This window comes from Zootoca vivipara, chromosome 2 (genome assembly GCF_963506605.1).
Source record: "Zootoca vivipara chromosome 2, rZooViv1.1, whole genome shotgun sequence".
NCBI lineage: Eukaryota > Metazoa > Chordata > Lepidosauria > Squamata > Lacertidae > Zootoca > Zootoca vivipara.
This window is the reverse complement of record NC_083277.1, coordinates 122,599,278-122,626,327: the sequence shown is the minus strand read 5'-3', so window position 1 is coordinate 122,626,327 and position 27,050 is coordinate 122,599,278. Positions and strand designations below refer to the sequence as shown.

Here is a 27,050-nt window from a genome sequence, read left to right as displayed (position 1 = left end):
ACTATTTAGCAGCCCTGTTTGTGTAAGAGTGGCACCATGTTGCTGTTTTTGTATCTCTACCAAGAATTTTTTTAAAGGTGGTTCCCAAGATTCTCTCGCACTCCAACATGACCAAGAAACAAAACTCATACAGGTGATGGAACCAGGCTAAGTAGGTAGTATAGGCAGATCCACATCATGCGTTTGAAGCACATTTGATGCATATCACCTCCCCCAAAGAATTCTGGGGACTGTAAGAATAGAATAGAATAATAATTTATTGGCCAAGTACTAACATACTTGGAATTTTGTTTTGGTGCTGGGAATTGCAGTTGTGAAAGGGGGAAACTATAGTCCCAAACTTTTTGGGGAGAAATTGTGTGCTTAAGCATTTATTGTGAATTAGCCACTACTAGGCTTGATCCTCACATAGTTGTAGTTTTGTCCCCTGCTTTGTTATGAATGAATTTGTTCCTCTGTTATCACAACATAAAATCATATCCACAGCAGAAGGGAGCAGTGATGAGGCTGATCAGCACAAATCATATAATTCAGCCACAGTAGATGCAAATGTTTCCAGTGGCATCCAGATTAAATGATCTGCATGAGATCTAGTACAGTATTGCAGAACAGACTTCTGGGCTTCAGAGACAGGGAGGTCCTGTTGATTGTAGAGCCTGTACTACATCTCCCCATGAAATGGTTCCTGTCTGCAGAAGCCAGGCCACTCCAGGCTGGAGGTAGTGGATAATGCAATGCATTGCCCCAAGTACACACCATCACTTTGACATATAAATGATTGGCTGCCATGCTCTCTTTGATGTGCTTGCGTGACAGTATCACCATGACAGCAAACCCTGCCATCCACCGCTGACAGTGGGAAGCCTGGATCTCATGGCATGGGACCCTCCCAAGGGGTGCTGTTCAATGGAGGTGTATACAATTATGCACGGTGGGGAGATGGGGATATAAAAGGTCCCCCCCCCCCGTGTTTCTAGAACTTGGGGACATCCAATGAAGCTGAAAGGTTGGAAGATTCAGGGCAGATTAAATTAAGCACTTTTTCACGCACCTTGTACTTAAACTATGGAACTTGCTCCCCCAAAGAAGTACTGATGGCACCAACTTGATTGGCTTTAAAAGAGGATTAGACAAATCCATGGAAGAAAAGGCTATCAGTGGCTACTAGCCATGCTAGCAAGCTCTACTTCCACTGTCAGGGACTGTCTGCCTCTGAATACCAACAACAATCTTTATTACGGTCCATAGACCCAACAATTCGTTACCAAGCGATACACAGCTAGGACACCCCGCCCTCAAACCACTCAGACATCTTACTCAAATTCGGAGTAGGAAACATTAGTTCTTGTGACCACCGATAAAAACTTTGCCACTGCTAGTGTTCTGGCATTTGACCGGTCTTCCAATAGGAACCTGATATAGAAATCCTCTGATTTTCCTGGGAGCAAGGCTAGCAGGGGTGAAATCACTTCAGCCCTAGCTTGCTCAAACTTCCCACAGTGCAGCACAATGTGTTTTATAGAATCTACATCATGGGTGCACGAGCACAGTCTTTCCTGGTAGGGTACTCCTCTCATCCTGCCCTCCAGCACTGCAGAGGGGAAAACATTCAGTCTTGCTTTTGTGAACAGCCTTCGGTAGTTTGGCACTGTCAAGTTTTGAATATAGGCTGCTGGCTTAAAGACATGCCCATATTGTACTCCTACTGCCAATGGACTGCAGATCGCGAGTGATTGATGTCGTAGATCACTGTGTGAATACCAGTTGCTGGGAACTGCATCAGGGGAGAGGACTGCTGCTTGTGGGTTTCCTACAGACATCTGGTTGGCCTCTGTGAGAACAGGATACTGGACTAGATGGGCGTTTCGCCTAATCCAGGAGTACTCTTCCTAAGTTCTTATGTGTCTGACTATACATGCCCTGCAAACATCCTTGAAAAACTGGGACATCTCATTTCCCCCTGCGAGAGCACGGCAGCCATTTTGGGCACTGTGATGTCGTGCAATCGTGATCAGCGCTTTGGGGGGGCTGTGATCTTGTGTGGCACCCCAAACACATGTTTTTGGGTGCTGTGAGGGCATGGCACCGAAAAAAGCGTGTCTTTGGAGCACAGATGAGAAGACGCACGTTCCGGTTTTAAGACACTACATGTTGGAGGGTATGAGTATTTAGTACATTTCACCCCCAAAAAGGTCCTGTCTCTACACCACATTGCAATGGTTGGAATTTTGTTACTGATCTCTCTCACAGACAGACAGACAGACAGACAGACAGACAGACAGACACACACACACACACACACACACACACACAAACAAACAGTGCCAGCTGCTGGCTTCTGTCACTTAATCACGCTGAACTTAAATGTGTGTGCATTTTCAGCATAACCAAATCCACTGATAAGCCAGTGTGTGGCAGAAGAGGCAGGCAGCAAGGCCAAGTGCTTGCTTTCTTGGGTCCAGTGCTTGCTTTCTCGCCTCAGTGGCGCTTTGGCTTGTAACAACCTTGCCTCCACAGCTGCCACTCACAGGCCATGGCTGACTCATCTCCATCTCTCTGATTTGGCAAGGCCAAGCTAAGAGTAGCAACTGAGACTCTTGCTCACTGTTTTTGGCCTGCTCACTTGGTCGGTTTGCCCTCCCCAGCTGTCAAATAGTTAGATGTGCTTTTTATTAGCTCTGAGTAATCCCTAAAACGCTCCTTAAAAATGAGAAGAATGTTTTTACATCCCTTTTATAGTGGGTGGCTGATAACACTTTCATTTGCAGCAGGGAGATGGTGAGTTGGCATAAGCGGATCCTGGCATTAATGGTTGGGGAAAAGTTGTAAGTGATGCTTGTGTATATCAGGTCTGGCAGAAGACCAGTTGGGATCTGATAGAGATCTACTGATAGATCTCTGGGTGATTTGTATATAAATGTATGTACATATATGAAATCTGCCTCAAGGTAACTTAAGTTATGCAGCAAGAAAAACTGGGTCCTGCAGGCTGAATGGCTTGTGCAGATCTGCATATATTTTGCTTATTTTTTGTATAATTTAGTATTGGTCTTCTTGTTAGTGGTGGGGAAAGGGGTAAATAAAGTATCATGCTTTGACTGATGGAAAGCCTGCCCAGGATCACACACCCCACCCCCAGCACACATTTCTAATCAGAAACATGTTTTTCAGGTGCTGCCCATCAGCTGCAATCTATAAGGGTTTGTGTTGTTTTTAAAAAAAGAATAAAATAATTCTGTCCTGCAGTAACAAGGAGGCAGGTAGAAGAATCTTAGATGAAGCTGGAACTGCCTTGTCTCCTACAGCCTCATCACATTTAAAGATGGAATGCAAGATTGTGTTGTTGCCATATGGTAGGGTTGGGGGAACCTGTGGCCCTTCTAGATATTGCTGGACTCCAACTCCCTTCAGTCCCAGCAGACATAGCCAAAGATCAGGGATTATGGGAGTTGTAGTCAGGCTTTCCATCCTTGCAATATTTATTATTTTTAAAATTAAATTTTCATATACTGCCCTTCATCCGAGGGTCACAGGGAGGTTTACAATATAAAAGCACAAAAATACAAAATATGGTGATCATGGTTCAGAGGCCCTGGTTGCTTCCAAATGGCCTGTTTGTTGAGGATTCACCGCAATTAGTTTGCACAGAGTTTGGAGGGGAGGTTAGATGATGGTGGCTTTTTATTGAACATTTGTTCAAATTCCTTTGGAGGGAGATGATACAACATTGCATCAAGCAGAGCGGCTGGGGAAACCCAGCCATATGGCCAGGGTATAAATAATAAAATTACTATTATTCCTGTTACTTTCCTTATTGCAAAAAGTCCTCTGTTTTTTTAGTGTGTGGTGTGTGTCTGTTGCACAAAAGCTCCAAATCCACTTTCATTTTGCAACCTGAGTTTGGTCAGTATATGATGCTAGGAATACGTACATGCATATATATATGTATATGTATATACACACATAATTTTATTTGTGTGCCACCTTTCCATAGTTCACAACCATGCTCAAGGCAGCTTACAACATGAAAAAATTACATAATTACAAACATAACAAAAGTAGTTACAATAAATAAAACATAAAAAGTACACAACCAAATTAAACAGTTTGCACATAAATCATAATAAGATCTAAAATAAAGATACAAAAAAATCAATATCACAAACAGCAACAACCTCCTCCCAAACAACCCACTCCTAAACAATATCCCATTGATTTGGACTTACTAATCTTTTGTTACTCCAGGCGTCTTACATTTAAAAATATAAGGGAGAGAAAATTGAAAGAGATGAATGTCATAAGCAGATTAACATTCTTGTGATCCCAATCAGCCACTACCAACAGAACTGAAACCCACCTAAAAATATTAATATTATTACATTATACTCTAAGGTGCTCAAGGTGACATACAAAAATCTCCCCATCTTATCCTCACAACCCTGTGAGGAAATTAGGCTGATTGGCAGTGACTGTTTCAAGGTCCTCTTGTGCGCTTCATGGCCAAGTAGGGATTTGAACCAGGGTCTCCTAAGTCCTAGTCCAGCACTCTAACCATGACACCACACTGGACACCACTTGGAAGTGCAGTGAGAAAGAGGTTTCAGAGTAGCAGAAGCAAAGATGAAAGCCTGCTGCGGGTCCTGCTAGAGGTCAAGTGGTAGAAAAGCAACTCATTTTAAAAGTATTTATTGTGAGTATTTTTTTTTAACTTTTTAAAGTGCCTCAACATTGCTATAGCTGTCAAGTCACCACAGGAGGAAAAGGCAGCATTTGTACAATGCAAGGCCTTTCAATGTAAGACAAGAACTCTTTCAGCCCATGCAGCACGTGAGTTTTCCAAGGAGGAGAGACACTTCTGAAGGACAATGAGCACATTTATTTTAATGGAAATTTCAATCCCACTTTCCACTCCAGCAGCAGAGATGCTCAAACAGTTCACAGTGTGCAGCAGATATGATCCAAAGGGGGAAAAAGAGCAGTAATCTCCATCAGTTTAAATAATGAAATAATAACAATTTACCAGTTTTTTTTTAATAAAAGCATTAAAAGAACCCAGAAGAGGGGAAGTAACAGACAGTAATGTAAAACAGCAACAGAGTTAAAAGTTTTGCTGGAATCAAATAAGAGAGAGATCATCTTAGAGAGCTCATATTGTGCTGCACTTTCCAGGCACAGAGCTGCAACTTTAAGCTCCAGGTCCAAATGATGCTTTTATTCCCCCCCTCCCCCCCAAAAAAGAAAACTCATGTTTTACCGCTGAATCAGAGCAAATGTCAATCCATAGAAAACCCAAGGGCCATTTGCTCCAATTCAGCAGTAATACATAGTTCAGGCATGTCCAACAGGTAGATCACTGGATGTCTGCGGTAGAGCACTGGTAGATCACTGGCTCCCCCCAAAGAAGCTGAACAACTGTGGCTCCCCTAAAAAAAAGCCTCAACATTTTACCTCCTCCCTGAAAAAACTCAACAACTTTGACCCAACCCCCCCCCCAATGGGCCTTCCTCCTTCCTAAAAAAACCTCAACAACTTTGACCTGATCACTGCCACTTTTTAAACTCTGTGAATAGATCGCAGTCTCTTGGGAGTTGGCCACCCCTGACATAGGTCTTCCTGGAGAAAGTGCCAGGATCCACATCCACACACACACACACACAACCAAAACTACAAACAAACCTTTTTGGACATGGAACTTTAAAGCCCTGACCTGACCCTAGAAATGTGACACAAAATGCAGTCTGGGTAAGTCCATAGTCTGGAAAGCATGTGGGTGTCACAGTGACATAGAGAGATACTGTGACAGTCCCTTCCAACCCACACCCCATTGGTGGGACCCCTGGCATAGAATTCGGCTCAAAACTTCATCCGCTCTTGCTCTACCACAGCAGGTGATGCCCCAAATGAGCCTGACTCATTTCCCTCTTCGCTGGTGTGACAGCTGCTAATTCAGTGGTGGTTTGGGGTGAATTTGGAATGCAATCCTTGCTTTGCCACAGGCTTGGCTTTGAACCTTGGGCATGGTTAAACTTGGATGTGTTTTTTCTATAGGATGCGTCATGCTAGAATTTGGGACAAAATATAATTCCGCTATTACTTTTTTTCTTTTGTTTGCTGTTTGTTATCCAGGGTTGGCTACGAATAACACCCTGAATTTATAGCTCCATTTCAAACTGGTGTTTGTGTGTTTCATTAGGAAACTTGAAAGGAGGAAATGGACTGGAGCTACATGGATGCAAGCTTCTGGTGTGCCAAGAGGGTGCCATTTGTTTATTGGAGGTCCGTGGCACTGCGCTTCTAAATAAAAAGTTGTGAATGCCTTGGGTGTCCCCCCCCCACCTGCCTCTCCCCTGCATTGTGACCAAATCATCTGTGCAATACTGGCTGCATCCGTTTGACCCAGTTCCATGGCAGAAGCTCAGCTTCCTCAAGGCAGCTCTGGTCTGACTCACTTTAACACCCACCCACTGTTGAAAGAGGCCAGCAAAGAGCCTTGGAAACATGGAAAAGGCAGACTCTCTCTTCTCTGGACAGTGTCTGGTCAGCAGTGTTCTGCCCAGAGAGGAAAAACAAAAGGAGAGAACAGAACTCTTTGCTTTCCCAGTGGGGTATTGTAGTACTGTAGTTTCTAAAGTAAAAACCCCTCCGTATTATGTGGCTATCGCTTCGCTATATGGTACATTTCCACATGGCCCATAGCTAAACTATGGAATTTGTTGTGATGGCCACTGACTTGGATGGTTTTAAAAAAGAAGTAGGCAATTTCATGCTGGATTTTTCGATCAATGGCCTCTAGTCACAATGGCTTTGTTCTACCTCCCCTGTCAGAAGTGGAGGATAATTCTCTTGTCCTCATATCTTGCATAAGGGCTTCTCATCAGAGTATCTGGTTGGCCACTGTGAGAACAAGATTTCTGATCCAGCGGAGCTTGTCTTATATTCTTACTGTTTAGCTATCCATTACTTATGGCTGAATGCTTCAGTATCTTACAAGCATCTCAGCTAAGGCTTATCCAGCAGCATTATAGAGTGCCTCTGAGGAGCACTCTATTGACAGGCTTTGTGGAGACAAGAGTCAATGCTGAGGCAACAGCACTTGGTCTTTGGGACAGCTGGAGTGCACAGGCCTAGCACCTTCTGGACTGTGAGTTGAATCTCCCTTCAACACTGTAAAGGGCATAGTGTAAGCCAGGGGTCCCCAAACTAAGGCCCGGGGGCCGGATGCGGCCCAATCGCCTTCTAAATCCGGCCCGCGGACGGTCTGGGAATCGGCATGTTTTTACATGAGTAGAATGCGTCCTTTTATTTAAAATGCATCTCTGGGTTATTTGTGTGGCATAGGAATTCGTTCATATTTCCCCCCAAAAAATATAGTCCGCCCCCCCCCCACAAGGTCTGAGGGACAGTGGACCGGCCCCCTGCTGAAAAAGTTTGCTGACCCCTGGTGTAAGCCTTGGGCTAGGGGCATTCCAGCCCTCCCAAGGAGCAAACCGATGCCTTCAGATCAGAACCTGTTGGATAGCTCCACACTGTGGCGTGTTTGCCTCTGGTTGCATCTGCACTATACATTTAAAACACCTTTCCCCCTCCCCCACCAAAAAATTCATGGGAACTATAATTTGTTACAGGTGCTGGGAGTTGTAGCTCTGTGAGGGATCAACTACAGCTCCCACAATTCTTTGTGCTTTATATGTATGGGGTGCTTTGTAGCCTCTGCCCCTTTTGAGTTCTCTGCCAGACTTTTTCCAATCCCTGGCTTCAAGGGGTGACCTGGGCTCCCCTGTTTCTCTGCCAGGCCCAGCTGTCCCTCCTTCCCGGTCCATCCTTTTCCATTACCTCCACGCAAAGGGAAGGAGCTATTGTGTGGCAGGAAACAGCAGCTCCCTGCCTGCCTGCCTGCCTGATCTCGCAGCCCAGCCTTGGCTCCTGCCTCATTGTTTCCAGCTCCACATCCTCCTCTTTCGCACACTCCCAAGGGCTGAGCTGGTTTGGGAAGCTGGATAAAGCAGATCCGCCACAGCCACTGATGCCATGAGTCGGGGCAGGCCCCTGTGCCTCTTATGTGGATTTGTACTCAGCAATGCCAACCTGACAGTGTTTCCAAGGCAATTGTGGGATTAATGTGCCGTCACCATCATCTGTAACCATGAAGCCCCGAAACACCATGGACACTCTTCTGAGAGTGCTGGGAAGAAGAGAGAGCACCCGAGTACCAAGTGGCCGCTGGGTAGGTGTACAACAGAGACCGAGGGCAGGCACTGCAAGGGGAAGAGAGAAAAGGCCAGGCGGGGTTTTCTTGCAAGCTGTCCAGAGTCTCTCAGGTCACTTCCAGGTGGCCCATTTATTGAGTATTCATCCTGATCTGTTTGCACAAAGCTTGCGGGGAACGTAGGCTGCAGATACACCATACATTTAAAGCTCATGGCTTCTCTCAATGAATCCTGGGAACTGTAGTATGTTAAAGGTGCTGAGAATTGTAGCTCTGTGATTCTTTGAGGAAACACGTTTGCAGGATTCTTTGGGGGAAGTCATGTGCTTTCAGGCTGCTTTAAATGTGTGGTGCCTACGCAGCCTCGGGGTTGTTGTTTTTTGAGCATTCATTATGTTTTTGTTTCTGGAGAGGTTATATGACGTTGCACCAAGCAATTATGAGCACACATTTTTAAGTGTGTTTCCCTATTGCTTTCCTTATTGCAAAAAGTCGGGGGGGGGGGCATGCCAAATCGGTTTTAATTGCACAACCTGAATTTGCTGGCATGCCATTGAATTCCACCCCTCCCCCAAAATAGCAGCAGTCTGGAAGCCCCTGTTGTGCAACTGAGGAAATAGGCTGTAGCCTGCAAAAGCTCATGGCGGGGTGAATCAGTTAGGGCCAAACAACACATTTTAATAAACTTTTTAAAAAAGCATACTACTTTAAGGAAAAACAGCTTCAGGGTCCCGAGGGGCAAGGCTTCAGCTTCTGCTTTGTGGAGGACACCTGCCCTGCATGCAGAAGGCCCAAGGTTCAATCCCCAGCATATCCAGGTAAGACTAGGAGTGTTCCCAGTCTGAAACAGTGTAGACTGTGCTGGACGACCTCTGGTCTGACAGTAAAAACAAACAAACAAACAACTTCCTCTGTTCCCCGCTCCAGAAGGTGCTCCTGATCTGAGTTGGCCCCCCCACTTCTGCTTGCCCCCATACTGTTTACTGCAAAAGAATTTCTGTCTGTCTCTTTAGAAAACTATGAAAAGAATCTGTTTTGCTTGTTTCTTCTTCTTCAGCTGACTTAATGTGACTACTCTTCTGGAGTATGAGGAAATATTTCCCCCTTCTTAAAAATAAGGGCAGTTGACTTTTTATTTTTTTCTTCTCCTTGGTACTGCAAGGGACCTAATGAAACTAAATTACATGGGGCTGAGAGGTTTGCCTGATGGATAGTGTTCAGAAGCTTAGGAACCAATTTTGACATTTGCTTTTTATTGACACAGATCTTAAAATCCCAGATGCTATATGGGTGAAAGCTGGTGGGCCAAATGCCGCAGCAGCCTGTTTGAGCCATTTCTTAACATGCATCTTCAGGATGTAGCAGCCCTGTTTCCTCTTTCTCTCTCTTTCTAAAGTGATCTGGGAAGAGGCAGCTTCCTATGACCCTATGTCTGATTTTAAAGTACTCTGGTGATACAAAAACAGCTCTGGTTTGCTTGCACACGTACAGTCACTGGATTCCCATGATGCCAAGCAATGATGGCTTGCCCACACTGAAGGCACCATCAGAGATCAGATCCCCGCAGGTGGGACATAGACACCTCTCTATGTGGGAGAGTGTGGTGTAGTGGTTAAGAGCGGTAGACTCGTAATCTGGGAAGCCTCGCGTCTCTGCTCCTCCACATGCAGCTGCTGGGTGACCTTGGGCTAGTCACACTTCTCTGAAGTCTCTCTGCCCCACCCACCTTACAGGGTGTCTGTTGTGGGGGAAGAGGGGAAAGGAGAATGTTAGCCGCTTTGAGACTCCTTCAGGTAGTGATAAAGCGGGATATCAAATCCAAACTCTTCTTCTACTCTTCTTCTTCTCTCACCTTTGTAAACACAGAATTACTTCACGGTGCCAGTTTGCACATTCACTTGCAAGCCCTGAAGTGAAGTGATGGTGTGTGTAACGCATCCCTAGGATGTGGGTCTTGTGTTGTGTGTGGGGGACACAGCTACCACCTGCCCTTACACACACACACACCCCTTTTGTTGCCTAAAGTACACAGGGACATCAGAAGTTGTCTTATACCGAGTCAGACCATTGATCCGTCTTGTGAGGGACTGAGGAAGCAGCAGCAGCAGCAGACATTTTGTTCATAGGCTTATTTTAAAATGTTTTTCCACCAAGAGTTCATTAGGCATGGCCTTTCTCCCCTGGCAGGGAAATCCTCTAGCCAGCTTTCCAGAAGATCTGGGAATGCTGAGTAAACAGGAAATGAGACTGCAAATCTAGGCTGGTCTAGGTCCTTCTGAAATGACCCTAAGGGCTCAGCCATCCAATCATCAACACACACACACACACACACACACACACACAGCAGTTGCTTTCGGTTGACGTTTGCTCAGCTTTGTGGCCCTTTGTGGAGAGGCTATGCGAGACCTGAGTGCAGTTTTGCACAAGTGTAGCTACTGTGAATGATGCAGCTGTGCTGGAGCAGCTCCAGTGTGCAAGGCTTTGCATGAGTCAGTTGTGGCAGGTGCAGGATGGAAGGAGGAGCCCAATTCTCTCCCTGTCAAGAGTCCCTTCATCTTTGCACCAGTGCAATATTGTAGTTAGGCGTCAGCTGGGGTTCTTGGAACAGAGGAGCTAGTGGTAGGGACTCCCAGCTTCTTGGTGTCGCTGTAGGAGCTTGCAAAAGGAGAAAGCTCCTGGGCAGCTATCACTAACTTTGTGAGGCTCTACAAGTAAACAAATGAAGCAAAGCTGTTCCCTGCTGTCAAATGATTAAATATATTTAATCGTCATGGATGAATTGAACTGTTGGCTCATTGATATACATTGCTGCATATTGCAAGACCTCAATGAAGATGCCTTTGTTAGGCCGTTTCATATTTTAGCATGGCAACAAACTAGGCTGCATTTACTCCTTGAGTGTTCATTTGACAGAGTGCGGCCAGTCTTGGCTCTATGGTGAGAGTAGGCCCATTGGTTAGAACTCAACATCACACAAATGTTCCATCAGCGCAAACATTGCAGCTTCCCCCTCCTCCCTCAGGGGGCGCAAGGGGAGAGAGGAGAAGGGAAGGCCCATTTTGTGAGCTGGAGTCCCTGTGAAGCTCTATCACTGATGGGCTGCATTAGGTGAATCCCGCACATTGTATGTTAGGGTTGTGATTTTCATCTTTTAAGTGTATGCTTATAAGCCATAATATGTGAAGTGGGAAGTATTCCCTTGGAGAACCTGCAAAAAGCAGTTTCTCTTGGGTTGGAAATGCTGACATTTCATAACTTTCATTGGCTGGGTTTGGATGCAGACCAGAAGGGAAATCCTTCTTTACATTTCTTTTTCAACTGATCTGGGACAGGAAGGCTGGAGCTGGCACAGCGGTGTGGCAAGAGCTGCTGGTCCTGGGATTTTTGCTTCTTGTCAGGTTTACCAGTTAATTGAGAGGGTGTGTGCGTGTGTCAGGATTTTAATCTGTGATTAATGGATTAATGTTGTAATCCTGAACATGCTTATTGGAACTCGGTGACACTTAAAAAAAACATGTATAGCAGGCATCCCCAAACTGCGGCCCTCCAGATGTTTTGGCCTACAACTCCCATGATTCCTAGCTAACAGGACCAGTGGTCAGGGAAGATAGGAATTGTAGTCCAAAACATCTGGAAGGCCGAAGTTTGGGGATGCCTGATGTATAGGATACAGCTACCTGGCTGGAGTCCTATGCACACCTCCAGACAGCCTGATGAATTCAGCATTCATTCTGTTTTGCTTGCACAAAGCTTATATGGTGGTTAGACTATGGGCCTGTCCATACCTGGGTTTAATGTGGTTTGGGAATGCCTTGTATCTGCTTTAATTCCCCCTCGTTCATGTGACTGTCCCTATATTGTTGCCCTTCACGTTCTACTCCCTAAATCCAGAGATTCCCTATGCCAGGGGTTCCCAACAAAATTTTCTCGAGGACCCCTCATCGAGCCGCTATTGTGACAAGGACCCCCATTAATTCCTAATCCTAAAATTAAAAAGTGAGAGCCAAATTAAGAGTCTTTTTATATTTTATATTTATACGTTTTTTTACAGTTACAACAGAGTACTCCATCAGTATACAGTTAACTGTAGCTTCTGCGAAAAACAACGCTTTGTTTACAAACACTACTGTTTTGCAAAGAGGCAGCGCGCGCCAGGGAGGAGGGAGGGGAATGGAGAAGATAGGGTACCTGCGCAGTAGCGCACAAATGAAGCCAACGCACGCAAAGCATCTTGGGGAGGTGAGCGTTAGTAGAATGCGCGCACTGCCTCTTTACAAAACAGTAGTGTTTGTAAAGTGCCACCTAACGGCATACAGCAGAACTACTGCCTCTATCTAATTCTAGTTTTGCGCTAGACTCTGCTCATGCAGGAAGCGGCCAAAACAAAAAATCTGTTATCATACGAAATATATTTAATATATTTTTTATTCTAATAGCATTTTGCGGACCCCTCTGGCATAGCTCGCGGACCCCTGGGGGTCCGCGGACCACCTGTTGGGAACCACTGCCCTATGCTTTGAAAAATCTGACTAAGGAAGCTACCTCGATTGCATAGGGACTCTCCAAATTTGGGGATGAAAAAGTAGTTGGAGGAAAATGTCACACGGAGATAAAGGAGACACAGGTGGTTCACAATCCACATTAAACCCAGCTTTGGATGGGCCCTTTGTCCAGTATTTATTGAGCATTCATCCTGATTTGCTTTCAGGGTGTTTACACATATTCCCATTAATAATTCATCCCACACTTTTCAGTGCATTTTCCAGTCACCTTCCAAACCACAAAGGACCCCCCCCCAGGTTACCTATTTATTGAGGGTTTGCCCTGGTTTGCTTGCAAAAGGCTTACACGGGGATTGGATTACTTTATATCTAGTCTATATTGAACATTAATTTTGATTACAGGTAGGTAGCCGTGTTGGTCTGGATCGAAGTAAAATAAAAAAATTCCTTCAGTAGCACCTTAAAGACCAACTAAGTTTTTATTTTGGTATGAGCTTTCGTGTGCATGCACACTTCTTCAGATACGAAAGGTATCTGAAGAAGTGTGCATGCACACGAAAGCTCATACCAAAATAAAAACTTAGTTGGTCTTTAAGGTGCTACTGAAGGAATTAATTTTGATTTGTTTGTGGGACAGTTGTATGACAATGAGCATTCATCTTGCTTTCATCCTGATTTGCTTGTGGGATGTTCACACATCTTCCTGTTAGTCATTTGTTCATTCCATGCTTTTCAAATGTGTGTTCCCTTGCAATTATTGTTGCTTTCCCAAAAGCCAGGTTCTTTTTTAACAAGTGGATTAGTTGCCCTAGAGCCACAGAGCGCTTTAATCTACTTTAGATGTGCAAACCTAATGTTCCAGTAAGTGTTTGTATTCCTCCTTGCAAAACATGAGTAAGATTGAGCTGGAAAGGTGGCTAGCCCTACGACTTATTATGTATTGAAATTGTAAAATCCTCTCACCATTGTGGTAGCTGTTACTGAACAATTATGTTGAATTTCCTGGGAATGTAATTAAAGTGACAGTCTTTCAGAGAGACTTCCAAGCCTTTGATTTAGGCTTCATGTGCAAAACATGGGGTTTTGCTTAACCAGCAATTTGATGCATAGGGTTTTGAAGCCAAAGAAAAGAACACATTTCCAGCTTCTTGAGACATTCCCACATGCTCACTAGCTCATTCCAAGCAGTGCTGGGAAATCTACACCAGGGGAAAGAGGTGGGTGGGTGAGAACCAGGAAATGGCATTAATTGTAAAGCAGGAAAGGGAAATGGACTGTATTGGTTTTCCGTTTTAGTGATGAGCTATATGGGGTGTGTGTGTGTTTATTTCCAGCAAACTGATCTGCAGGGCACAATGAAGCAAGCAGAATTTAGTTTTGTTCTCAAACTGTCAGCTGTGCTGGGGAAGCGGTTTTAAAAGCACTGATATCTTGAGAGATCCTTAAAATAAAATAAAAAAGTCCTGTTCCTGACCTCTGGAGCCCAGCCTGCTATTCTTAAGCCTTGACCAATTCCCATCTGGTTTCCTGAGTTATGGAACACTCTGTTCCGCTGGATGGGAACCTCCCATCCCTTGCAAAGCTCGTCTACAGCAATGCAGGAGGAGGTGGTCAGAGATAATGTGCTGTAGGTCCCCATGAATTAGCTGATTGTCATAGATAGGACATATCTACATAGTCTTGGTACACTCAGCAGCAGGAGCTGCGGACCTCAGGCCTTGTGCGGGATTATGGCCAATGCAGCTCTCTTTTTCCGGCCCCCAGGATTCTCCCCAGCCCTGCCCTGCATCCTCCTTGAGTTTCTTTTGCCTGGCTGGAATAAGTCATTGAGCTCCGATAAATCTCTCTTGTTTGCCTGGATGAAGAATGTGTGTGTGTGTGTGTGTGTGTGTGTGTGTAACAAATCAACAAAGTTAAACTGCATAGCTGTTGCTCTACTCACTTTTACCGGTACCTCTGACGCCTTCCAGCACTGGCATGGATATTGCCCTCATGGTGAAAAGGTCCCCCCACCCCTGCTCTGGAGGATCTGTGGCTCTGGTCAGCAACTCGGTTTTTTTGGAAGGCTACTTTGAGAAGAGCCCACCTCCAATTGTGGCCAGATTGCTCACTGGGGCAAGATGGTTTGAGCATACTGTATTACACTCTCGTGCATTCATGATGATTTGTCCTCATTATGGTGTTGGGGGTCATATTCAACCCTGCTTTTGATACTGTTTATGCCTCCTGCATACTGCTTCATTTCCACTCAGTACATATCCTGCAGCTTCCTGCTGAAATCCTATCATTTTTCATACCGCAAATGTTCTGGGTTTTTGTGTATGTTTATGTGTGTGTTTATTTTTGTAATACTTTCATTGTACTATAGTGCAGGGGGGTCTCTCCTGATGGCAATAATATGTAACACTGGAGAATCATTGCAGACCTAATAAAATGGAATGATGCATGGATAGTCCAGTATAAATTCACCACTGTGCATCCACTGCTATTGGATCTGTGACATGTAGAATTACAATCTCAGTCTGGAGGGCCCTGTAAAAGAAACCAAATGCCACCCCCACTCCCATGAAATGTTTTACTGGGTGGATAAAGAAAACACCAGCTAGATTTCTGGCATCTGCCACCTTTTATTCCTTTGATAGATTCAGTATTGCTCTACTTTCTATCTTTCCTGGCTGCCTGTAAACTGGGGTGGGGGTGGGGGTCAGAGGAAACGATATACCGTATTCAGAAGTTTGAGTTGTCTGAGCATTGGGTTGGTTTCAGAGTGCTCATCCTGCACACATCATTTCCCCCAAATCTCCAATTCCTTAATTTGTGCCCTTTGCACTAATCTTTCTTAATTTGTGCCCTTTACACTGCCCTAAGGAAAGAAGGGTGTTAGGAGCAGTTGCTGGAAAACACAAGTCAGTAGTGTGCTTTTGCCCTCAGGCCCTGCTTGTAGTCTTTCCACAGTGGCCACTGTGAGAACAGGATGCTGGATGGGCCATTGGCCTCATCCAGCAGGGCTTTCCCTTCTGTTCTTAGGAATCAGACCATTCGTTTCCTCAGGGCATGTGCTGTGCACTTTGAGTGGCAGCAGCTCTCCAGGGTCTCAGGGGGAGAAGGTTCTTCCCAGCGCTGCTACCCAATATACTTTTAACTGGAGATACCAGAGATTGGGGGGACGCAGGTGGCACTGTAGGTTACCACAGAGCCTAGGGCTTGCTGATCAGAAGATTGGCGGTTCGAATCCCTGCGATGGGGTGAGCTCCTGTGGCTCGGTCCCAGCTCCTGCCAACCTAGCAGTTCGAAAGCACGTCAAAGTGCAAGTAGATAAATAGGTACCACTCCAAGCAGGAAGGTAAATGGCATTTCCGTGTGCTGCTCTGGTTCGCCAGAAGTGACTTTGTCATGCTGGCCACATGATCTGGAAGCTGTACGCCGGCTCCCTCGGCCAATAACGCAAGATGAACGCGCAACCCCAGAGTCGGTCACGACTGGACCTAATGGTCAGGGGTCCCTTTACCTTTACCAGAGATTGGACCACTTACATTTGAAGCATGCTGCTGTACCATTCAGTCACCTCCCTTAATGCCTGCCTGCTTCCATCTATTCCCAGTCATCTCCATCCCCTTCGAAGCTCACTTCCTGAGCCTTGCCATACCATTCTGGATTCTTAATAATAACAACAACAATAGGATTTTCAATTTTCAATTATTTTTCCAGGAAATGCATTACAGTATAACAATATGAACAATAAAAACATGAGTCATGTGAGTTACAGAGTCAATGTGTTGTCATATTCCCAAATACGCCTCCGGAGTTTAACTCGCCATACAATAAAAAGGTTCTGCTAAGGCTATCTTTTAATTTCCATAACTTACCCAGATTGTAAGATTTCTGTTCCTTTGGCACCAGATTTGGATTGGTGTGCATAGCAGTGTAAACACAACCCTTCACATGACTGGGATGTTGTGTAGCTGGGGAAAGCACCTCTCAACTGGCACACAATAGCGGGCAGTCATTGCACGGCACTGTGTGGCTGAGTCAGTGAGTAAACATGTTGTTCTGGACTCACTGAGAGCAAGGAAGGAGGGGGAATGGATGCTGCAGCAGCTCCTTGTGGGCCCTGATTATGTAAGAGTCACTGTGCCCAGCCAGTTCCTGCTTTGGTGAACCTCCTTGCCCGCCGGCAGAGGCTGTGGCCAGGACCAGCCCTCATCCAGACAGATGGTTTTCTTCCCCAGCTTGGTGCAGATTTCAGCATGTTGGTAAGAGATACTAGGTACCTGACTTTGCCATTGCAAAGATGCCTAGCTGTGTTTGTGTGTGTGTATGCATATGTGTTGTTGTTTAGTCGTTTAGTCATGTCCGACTCTTCGAGACCCCATGGACCATGCATATGTATGCATATGTATATGTGCATATTAGGATGGAAGAACCAGACCATTTTGTTTCCCTGTTTCTCGTTTTCCCAGTCTTAAATTTGGTTTTCCACATTTCTGCAGCAATTTGTGATTTATTTAATTTTCACGAGCATGAAAAATAAATAACCAACATTTTAGTGCAAACTTCTTGATATAAACATGTTTTTTTGGTATGTGGTTTTTACTAATGTACACCCTTGTTGTGCAAGGATTTTCCCCATGTATATGCATCTTTGTGAAAGCGGTTGGAGAAGTGCATTGTAAAGTTCAGACAAGCGTGCATGTTGGGAAGTGCAAATTTGGTAGATTCTCCTTTCAAAATGAACTGAATTGAATCCCCCCATCTCTAGAATGCACACTGTTTTGTTTTATTTTTAGCAGTTTCTGCATTTTAGTGATGCTTTCAAAGGTTCCTTACCCAGTCTCTTTGGTTCACCTTTTGCTCCTGTGTGTGTAAGGCCTCTTTAGTCCATTAAAGGTAAAGGTAAAGGGGGCCCTGATCATCAGGTCCAGTCGTGTCTGACTCTGGGGTTGCGGCGCTCATCTCGCTCTATAGGCCAAGGGAGCCGGCGTTTGTCCGCAGACAGCTTCCGGGTCATGTGGCCAGGATGACTAAGCCGCTTCTGGCGAAACCAGAGCAACGCCGTTTACCTTCCCGCTGGAGCAATCCCTATTTATATACTTGCACTTTGATGTGCTTTCAAACTGCTAGGTGGGCAGGAGCTGGGACCAAACAACGGGAGCTCACCCCGTTGCAGGGATTCGAACCGCCGACCTTCTGATCAGCAAGCCCTAGGCTCTGTGGTTTAACCCACAGCGCCACCTGGGTCCCTGTCTTTAGTCCATTACACTGAGGCAAAACCAGAGGATGTACCAGGGCTTAATTCTTCCATGGTAGAATTTCCATTCCATGAGGTCATGGATGACTGGATGCCAGTTGCAAAGGGTGGCATCCAGCAAAGTAGTTGCACCAGCGTAGCAACTTCTGCCCATGCAGGGGAACTTCTACACTCTCTCTTCCACCCTGCGTTGCCCCTGCACCTTCCCAAATCTGCTCCAAAAGAACACCCAGGAAAGATTTAGGTGTGTGTGTGTGTGTGTGTGTGTGTGTGTGTGTGTGTGTGGAAACCAGCAAAGGTAAAAGGTGCTGTACTAAGAGGGAGAGGGGAGGTTTGGCACTGTGCAAATGCAATGGTGGAACCAATCTGGTTCTCCTGCTGTTGTGTTTGCACTGCACCAATCTCCTTGCCCTCTCATCCCTCCTCTTCCCAGTAAGCAACAGTGACCCACCTGCTGTGAAGCAAGTGTTGCCGTCGCATGCCACTCTACCTGGTGAGCCACTTCTGTTTAACAGGAAGGCATATAAACACCTGCAAGCAAACCAGGATGGTTCTTAGTTGTATAACTGCCTGTAAACAAATCAGACCAAATGCTCTATAAAGTCCAGATATAGTCTATCTGCTGCATATGTTTTGTACAAGCAAATTGGGTTGAATGCCGAATAAGCAGGTCATCCAGAGGAGGCCTTTCAATTGTGAGACACACAGTTCTAGCTTCACCAGAACACCTGTGCTCCCAGCGCATAATTTGCTATGGGTAAAGTATAAATTCTAAACCATGTTCATGATGGTGTTCACTGGTAATTATTCCAGATTAGCATGGAGATAGTGTGTGGTGCAGAAGAGGTTTGGTTTTGTTTGTAAAAAAAGGAAGTAGGTCATACTCAAGGGCCTGGGGCATTTGATGCATTTCAGTGTATGCATGGCTTAGGACCTTGTAATGAGCATGCATGCTGGCAATTAGGTAGCTGACTGCAATGCCTCAAGCATGGGATAGGGGCATGTAGGCAAGCCCCTATTGGGATAGGCAAGTCCATACAGTATTGTGCTAAGGGGGTAGTGTAAAAGCTATACTGGGAATGGGACAGGGAGCACTTATTGTGGCATTATTGTTAGAGTGCTGGACAAGGACCAGGGAGATCCAAGTTCAAATCCCTACTCAAGTCACAGCCACACCATGTAGCTACATGGCTTCCCCCAAGGAATCCTGGGAATTAGTTTGTTGAAGTTGCTGGGAATAATAGCTTTGCAACCTCAGCCTAACCGATCTTGCAGGCTTGTGAGGGCAAATGGGGTGGGTGGGTGGAGGTGATCTATGCATCCAGCATTGAGCTCCTTTGGGGGAAGGACAGAATAAATGTGGAATAAATGAATTTAACTTTGGACGGGGTTCCATGTGACTCGCCTCCTATATATTGGGAACTCCCTGCTTTACCATCTATGAAATGCCTCTGAAGGGACAAGGGGCTTTCTGGGAAGCTACACATCAGATATTGGAACTGAGACCCCCCCCCAGGGTCCAGCCCAGCCCCCAAGGTCTCCATAACCAGCCTCCAATGTCACAAGGACACTCCCGCTTGGCCATTTTCTCCCCTGTGAGCCAAGAAGGCAACAGCAAAAGGGACTTTTCAAGCACAGCTCTGCCCACATTAACAACAAGAGCAGAGACTGGGCTTCCGATTCGTCGCGCTGGTGAAGTTGGACGCAGGGACTTCGTGCTCCGAAGTCCCTGGCTTCATGGAGGGGGGGGAAGTCCGCAGAGCGAGCGGACTCCCCGAAAAAACACCGGGTAGAGAGTCCCGGTGACATAGTGCCCAGCTGTTTGCTCTGGACGCGAATCCTCTGCTGCCCGAGAGCTCAGTAGAGCAATCGAGAGCCAGCGGAGTGGAGTCGCGGGAGCCATTTTTGGGTTTCATCTTACCTCCTTGAAGTGAAGCTCCGAGTCCTCAGCCTGCAAGCGGCGGATTCTTCCAAGGAAATAAAAGACTTCTTCAAAGTAAGTCAAATCTCCATTCGGATCTTAAAAATTTTAAATTTGAAGATAGGAAGAGATCCTAAAGTAACGGAAGCCGATCTCTTCCAAATGGACAATCGGGAGGCGCATTAAATATTCCCAAGCCGAAAAGGGGAAACTTCTTTCAAGATTGCGGACCCGAGAGAAAGAAAGATTTTTCCAAACCTCCCCAGCCCCCGGTGTCGTTGCCCCTTGAGGTTCAGCAGCAACAAGGGGGAGGACGCTTTGACAGCTGTCAAAAGCTGTCAAATTGTTAAAGGACTAAGAAAGACGATTTTATTCCTGTGAATTGGAAAAATTGATTCAAAAGGTTTTAAAAGGATTTAAGTGGACTGTAAATTTGAAATCTGATGAGGTTAAAGACAAAGGATAAGAACAGCCAAGATGGAGCCGACAACGTGGTAGAGAGGAATTTTCCAGTACCCTTCTGCCCTTATCTCTGGTCTGCCTGTGGTCAAGTGAACTATGAAAACAAAATTCTCTCGAGCTTTCCAGGAGGCTGTGCTGGGCTATCTACAAACATGGGAAGATATCTACAAGGAAAGGCAAAGCTTCAATCCAACAGAAAAGGAGAATGAGGTGCAAGAGCAAGATTTAGAGGACAATTTTGATTATGAGATTGTGTGTGAGGAGCAACAATTTGAGGACAATTTGGAGACTGATTCAGACCATAAAAAATATGTGTTGGATGATGAAAAACAAAGATCAGAACAAAGAGATGAGGCCGACAAGGAGAAGCAAAGTGAAGAGAAGATTGATGGAAGTGAAAATCCTGGAGAGACTGAAATGTTGAATGGTGTTAGTGAAGGGAGGGAAAGGCAGAAAGAGGGAGGAGCAGAGGTCTGGAAGTGGATGTGGGAAAGAATTGGTGTGGGGTAAAAATTTTAGTTTAAGGTACTTTTTTTTTGTTTATGAACAACGGTGTCGGAATCTTGGCCTGTTAAAGGATATGCTGATCCAATTGGGAGGAGGGACATTGGGGGGGGGAGGAGAGATTTTTATAGTTTAAGGTTAAGAGCTTTCTGGAGGGAGTAAAAAGAATGGCTGAGGAAATATGCTTAGAGTTTGTTTTTGAATAATTTTGGTGATCAGGAGGTGTTTGGGTGGAAAACTGCCTGTCTCCCCCTTCTTACTCTTGGTACCCAGTGGCAGGGGGTGCCTTGAGGGGAGAGGGAAGGGTGGAGGGAAACCCAGACACAAAAATGGAACCTTTTGACTACTGGACTCCTCAGGCTACCCCAGTGGCAGGGGGGGGGGCTCAGAGGGGGACAGCATGAAGAAGGAGGAGGATTGTGTTAATATTATAAGAATAAGATTCTGAATTGGATTAGAAAACCCGCCATAACTATGTAAAGAGGTTGGGAAATCCAGGAGGAGGAGAGTCGTGGAAGCCATTAATATTTTTCCTTTTTCCTTTTTTTTTCTTTCCTTTTTTTCCCCCTTTTTATATTTTTGCTTCCCCCCCCCTTTTTTTCCTTGTTTTTCTTTTTTCCAGTACAGTGAAGAAATAGCTGGGGGATAAGCCAATCCCCAGAGATCCTCCGCCTTTGTCCTCTCAGTGGCAGGGGGGGGGATGAGGGGGGAGGAAGGAGGGGGGAGGTCAAACCCAGCTTAAAATGGACCCCTTTGTTCCCCAATACCCATGGGTCTCACTGGTGGCAGAGGTGGGCTTGTGGGTGGAGGGAAAATGAAGGGACAGAGTTTATGTTGTATACTTTGTATGTGTTTTCTTTTTCTAAAAATTAATAAAAATTATTTAAAAAAAAAACAAGAGCAGAGACTGGTAAGGATTTTCTCCTCTGTGCCCCAAGCAGGCACGGTGGAGAAAGTGAAGTGTGCATGGAAAAAACCTTGGCAGAGCCTTTGGAATTGACCCAGCAGAGGCAGCAACAGAGGGGCAAAGAGCCCTTTGCCTGCATTCCCAGGTGAGGCTGCATGAGGAAGAGATGGAACTGCGTCAGGAAGGGGTGCACTTGTGTTGTTGGGAAAGAGGGTGGAAAAGCAATTTGCAGCTTGGGTTTTCCAGGAGTGAAGGCAGAATCAATAAATCTCTTGGGCAAATGAGTGCTCAGCATCCACTGAGAAAGCAAATGCAGGGGCAGAGAGTATGCAGGGGAGGGCTTTTGGAGAGGAGAATACGTTGCCAGAAGCAGAACTTCCCACAACCTATTCCCTTAGGTGACACTGAAAATGCGCTCTCTCTTTCTCGCTCGCTCTCCACACCAATTTACTCCCAGCCGGCTTTATTCTGGTTTTGGAGCTCAGCTGGAGATGTCAAAGGGCTGGGAACAAACGTTTAAAAACAGCCTTGCAGAAAGCTTGTGACGGATTATTGGTGGGTTGGGGAAAAGGCGAACCCAGCCTTCACTGACTACAGCTGCCATCATGGAGGGCACCAGGTTGGCAGAGGTCGGGTGAAGATGTTCGTGCTTGTTGACTGCATTGATCGGGAGTCGAGAAGCATCTGACCATGTCTGCTGATTTGGGGCTTGTGACTCTCAGATCAGCCTATCAGTTTCGACACAGGGCAGGTCCTTCCTGCTCATCTGTTAGGAGTTCGGTTTGGATTTGATATCCCTCTTTATCACTACGCGAAGGAGTCTCAAAGCGGCTAACATTCTCCTTTCCCCTCTTCCCCCACAACAGACACCCTGTAAGGTGGGTGGGGCAGAGAGACTTCAGAGAAGTGTGACTAGCCCAAGGTCACCCAGCAGCTGCATGTGGAGGAGCAGGGAAGCGAACCCAGTTCCCCAGATTACAAGTCTACCGCTCTTAACCACTACAACACACTGGCTCTCACCACACAGATTGTTTCTTTACTTTTTGGGGGGGTGGGGTGGAAGGAGGTCTTTCCCCTCTGAGCTTCAAAAAGCCGCTTCTTGCTGGGCTCCTGCCCCCTTGGCCTCTCACCTGGGCTGGCCAGCAGCTCCTGCGTCTTGCCCTTTTAAACAGATAACTTGTTTTCACAGTTAAGAACCCCTGCTGCAACAAAGCAGGCGATTCATGGTTATTTATAGCCCAGCCGGCCATGCTGTGGCCCAGTGTGAATTGGCTCATTCAGTAGGGCTTATGTACACACACTTTGAAACAGAGCCCTCTTCAGCTCTCCTTGAAAGAACTACATGTCCCAGGAAGCCTTCCTTCTTTGCAATGCGGGCTTGCCATTTGGGCAGCTTTGCCCGTTCCTGCTCCTTCGGGCCTCATTTAAGCAGGGTGCAACTCCCGCCGCCGCTAGGGGCTGGGTGTGCTCCATTTGACCCCCACTTTACAAATTCTGCAGCCTGAATAATCCTTTTTTTGCTAGGAGTGAATGTTTCTGCTTTCAAGATTCAAGTCCCTACAGCAGCCTTCCCCAGCCGGTTGCCTTCCAGATGTTTTGGACAGACTGCAGTATTGTTATAGAAAAAATACGGGGTTTGGTTTTTGCTGTCCAACTCCCCAAGGGAATGAGTCCAGCGGCAGAGGAAGCCACTTGGGCGCCTGGGGCAGCGTGCCCAGGGGTGGGGTAAGCTGCCCATAGGGGTGCGCCGAGGGCAGGACAAGCAGCCCGTAGGGGTGGGGTGCACTGCAGGGCCTCCGGAATCTGCCTGCCTCCTCACACTCAGCTGCCCTACAGCTGGGGGGGGGAGGCAGTGGGTAGACTGTTTGGGCAGTGTAGAGCCTGTGGGTGCTCAAGTCTCTCCCAGGAGAGAGGTATGGTTCGGGCGCGCTGCAGGCGCCGCGGTGAGTGTCGCCCGGCATTTTGTCACCCCCCTCAGTGGTGACACCTGGGCGGCCCACACCTATCGCACCCCCCTTCCTCTGCCCCTGACTGAGTCCCCTAAGTCCATGATCGGTCAGAGATGAGTGGTTGGAGGAACCCCATAAGGGAGTTAGAGGAATTTTTCTTATACTGTAATGGTATAGACAGATGGAAGGCCAATTCAGTGCCCCAAACGTGTCGTGCACAGCCTGCCATGATAGCTCAGCAGCTATATTTTGAGCAGCAGCTTAGGACCTAAGAGGAGTTCTGCTGGATCAGACCAAAGCCTTCTCCAGTCCAATACCCTGCTCCCCAACGTGGCCTACCAGATGCCTATGGGAAAACCCGAAAGCTGGACCTTAGCACAACAGCACACTCCCCACTTGTGATTCCTGGTGACTTGTATTCACATGCACGTATGTCTGTCAGGACTACTAGCTACTAATAGCCTTAACTTGCTGTCAAATCCTTTTAAAAAAAGGAGAAAAAGGTAATTTTGTTGCTTAGCTCCTGTAGCAAAGATGCGGAATTATGAGGTGGAATCTTAGACCCAGTTTCCCTATAGAAAATTGAAAGTACCAGGAAGATGACATGCAAAGTAGTTGCTTTTCTCATTTCACAAGAGCCAGAAGCCAGTGAGACATAGAGACAGGTATGAGAAATGAGACATTGTAGTTATTGGTCCCAGTGAGGAAGGGTTCAAATGACAAGGTAGAGCTTCTGGAGTCATCACTGCAGAAGATGGGAGCATTGACACAGCTAGATTTAAATGCTCGAAGGGGAAGTACGTAGTTAGGGAACCTAGTTCTGGGTTAAAATGTGCAGTCCACAATTGATAAAAAATATTAATGTGTTTGTAGGATGGGAGCTATTTAATTGGTTCTTTTATTATGTATTTTGTGTTCTCATTTTGTATTTTTGTTGTGAACCACTCTGTGGACTTTAGATGAGGGGCAGTATACAAAATAATAATAATAATTATTATTATTATTATTATAGTTGATGATCATCACCACAGCTTGTGGTAGCCAGTCCCATAGTTTAAGGGTTGCTTTTTAAAGGGCAATTGCTCAGCTCAGGGCCAGAACTCGGGGCGCCTGCGCCAGAGCCTGAACCAGAGCTGTATGTGCTGTTCTTGTTTTTTAAACCCCAAGTCCAGGACATTTGCTTTAAAATGTAAAATTTCCTCCAGGTGGGCATGTAAAAAGGTAAAAGGACCCCAGACCATTAGGTCCAGTTGCGGACAACTCTGGGGTTGTGGCACTCATCTCGCTTTATTGGCCGAGGGAGCCGGCGTACAGCTTCCGGGTCATGTGGCCAGCATGACAAAGCCGTTTCGTCCAAACCAGAGCAGCGCACGGAAACGCCGTTTACCTTACCTATTTATCTACTTGCACTTTGTCGTGCTTTAGAACTACTAGGTTGACAGGAGCAGGGACTAAGCAATGGGAGCTCACCCTGTCACAGGGATTTGAACTGCCAACCTTCTAATCGGCAAGCCCTAGGCCCTGTGGTTTAACCCACATCTAGGACCCCCCCAAAAAAAGAGGACATGTCTAGGAATTCCCAGACGTATGGCAACCCTACCATAACACTGCCCTCTAAATCTCCCACTTCAGGTTCTTGTGTGATGAGGGAGTGAGAGAAACTTCCACCCATTTTCTCCACACCATGTGCAATTTCTATAAACCTTTATTATACTTCTCCTTATTTGCCATTCCTCCCCCTGAACCAAATATGCCACTTTTCCTTCTAGGGAAGTTGCTGCAGTGCCCAATTTTATTGCAAGATCGTAGTCTTTCTTTAACCAAAGAAAAACCACGGTCCCAACAGAGGCCCCATGGTGGAAGCGCAGACCCTGGTCCAGTTGCCTCTGGAGCACCAGAGGTAATGCGGCAGTGTGCAGCGGCGGGCGGTAGGTGGTGGTAGCAGTGGGGGGTGGAGGATGGGCTCCCACAGCAAAAGCTTTGTGGGTGCCCAGGCCCCCAGAGCTCTCTGAAGATGGTGCCAGTGGGGACGGTTGTACATGGACCTGCTTTCAATACCGTTCGTGCCTTCAGAAGTTTTGGGGCAGACATGGCTTTGTTTCGAATCAGTGCATATCCTGTAACTTCCTGCTAAGATCCTGCAACTTTTGTATACCACATATGTTCCAGGATTATTGCTGTTGTTTGTTTGTTGTTGTTGTTGTTGTTTTGGTCTTGCTTTATATCTCCACAGTGCAATGCTTCTCCTCCCTCTGACTGCACTAATGCAGTAACATTGGGGAAGCATTGCAGAGCAATTAGATAAAGTGGAATGAAGTGTGGATGGTCCAGTCCAAATCCACCACTATTGTGTCAAGAATACAGCCATCCAAAAACACACCCATCTGGAGGGCCCCATTGCAGCATAAATGAATACCACATACAGCAGCAAAGCAAATAAGAAAGGAGCCTTAAGCGACATGCTATAGCAGAGGGGTGTGTGGTTCGCAAAGTGATATGGGGCTGAGAAAAGAAAGGGTAAAGGGACCCCTGACCATATGTCCAGTCGTGACCGACTCTGGGGTTGCGCGCTCATCTCGCATTATTGGCCGAGGGAGCCGGTGTATAGTTTCCAGGTCATGTGGCCAGCATGACAAAGCCACTTCTGGCAAACCAGAGCAGCACACAGAAACGCCGTTTACCTTCCCGCTGTAGCGGTTCCTATTTATCTACTTGCATTTTGATGTGCTTTCGAACTGCTAGGTTGGCAGGAGCTGGGACCGAGCAACGGGAGCTCACCCCGCCACAGGGATTTGAACCGCCGACCTTCTGATCAGCAAGCCCTAGGCTCAGTGGTTTAACCCACAGAGCCACCTGGGTCCCTATGGGGCTGAGAAATATGGGGGCGGGATATGGGGCTGAGAAAGGAGGTGTCAATTTGCAATCATGTCCCTATATTCCTCTGTGACATGTCAAAGGCACATAGGATATGCCTATACTGTATTGTAACTGCAGCAACATTAATGGCAAGGAAACTCAGTAGCTGGTGAGATTCTTTGGAAGAGGTATGATTCTTTCTGAGTACAGATCCCAGTATCTGAAGGTGTGTTTGTTGTGACACCTCTCACACACATGTGTCTGTTCCCCCTTGCTTGTTAAAAAACTTCTTGGGTTGATCATCTCTCTCTCTCTCTCTCTCTCTCTCTCTCTCTCTCTCTCTCTCTCACACACACACACACACACACACACACACACACACACACACACACACTGCCCCAATTTGCATGACTGGAATGCAACTCCATTTCCTGCAGGACAGCTGTTGCATTTCTGGGTAATCCAAGCTTCAGTGCCCTCAGACTCCAGGAATGG

At 46.3% G+C, this 27,050-nt stretch overlaps 1 protein-coding gene across 4 annotated transcripts in view; it reads left to right on the top strand.

Moving 5' to 3' along the window:
* TNS2 (tensin 2) overlaps window positions 1-27,050 on the top strand; it is a 130,660-nt gene that overhangs the window by 30,986 nt on the left and 72,624 nt on the right. The window contains exon 1 of one of the 4 annotated variants that reach the window (XM_035101906.2): window positions 5,219-8,224. The exons of 2 other annotated variants lie outside the window; for them this stretch is intronic. In XM_035101906.2, coding sequence (XP_034957797.2) covers window positions 8,144-8,224 — 81 coding nt within the window. In that variant the 5' untranslated portion in view covers window positions 5,219-8,143. Of the gene's footprint in view, window positions 1-5,218; window positions 8,225-15,426; window positions 16,962-27,050 lie in introns of those variants that run through there. One more of the 4 variants, XM_035101923.2, reaches the window with a different exon arrangement.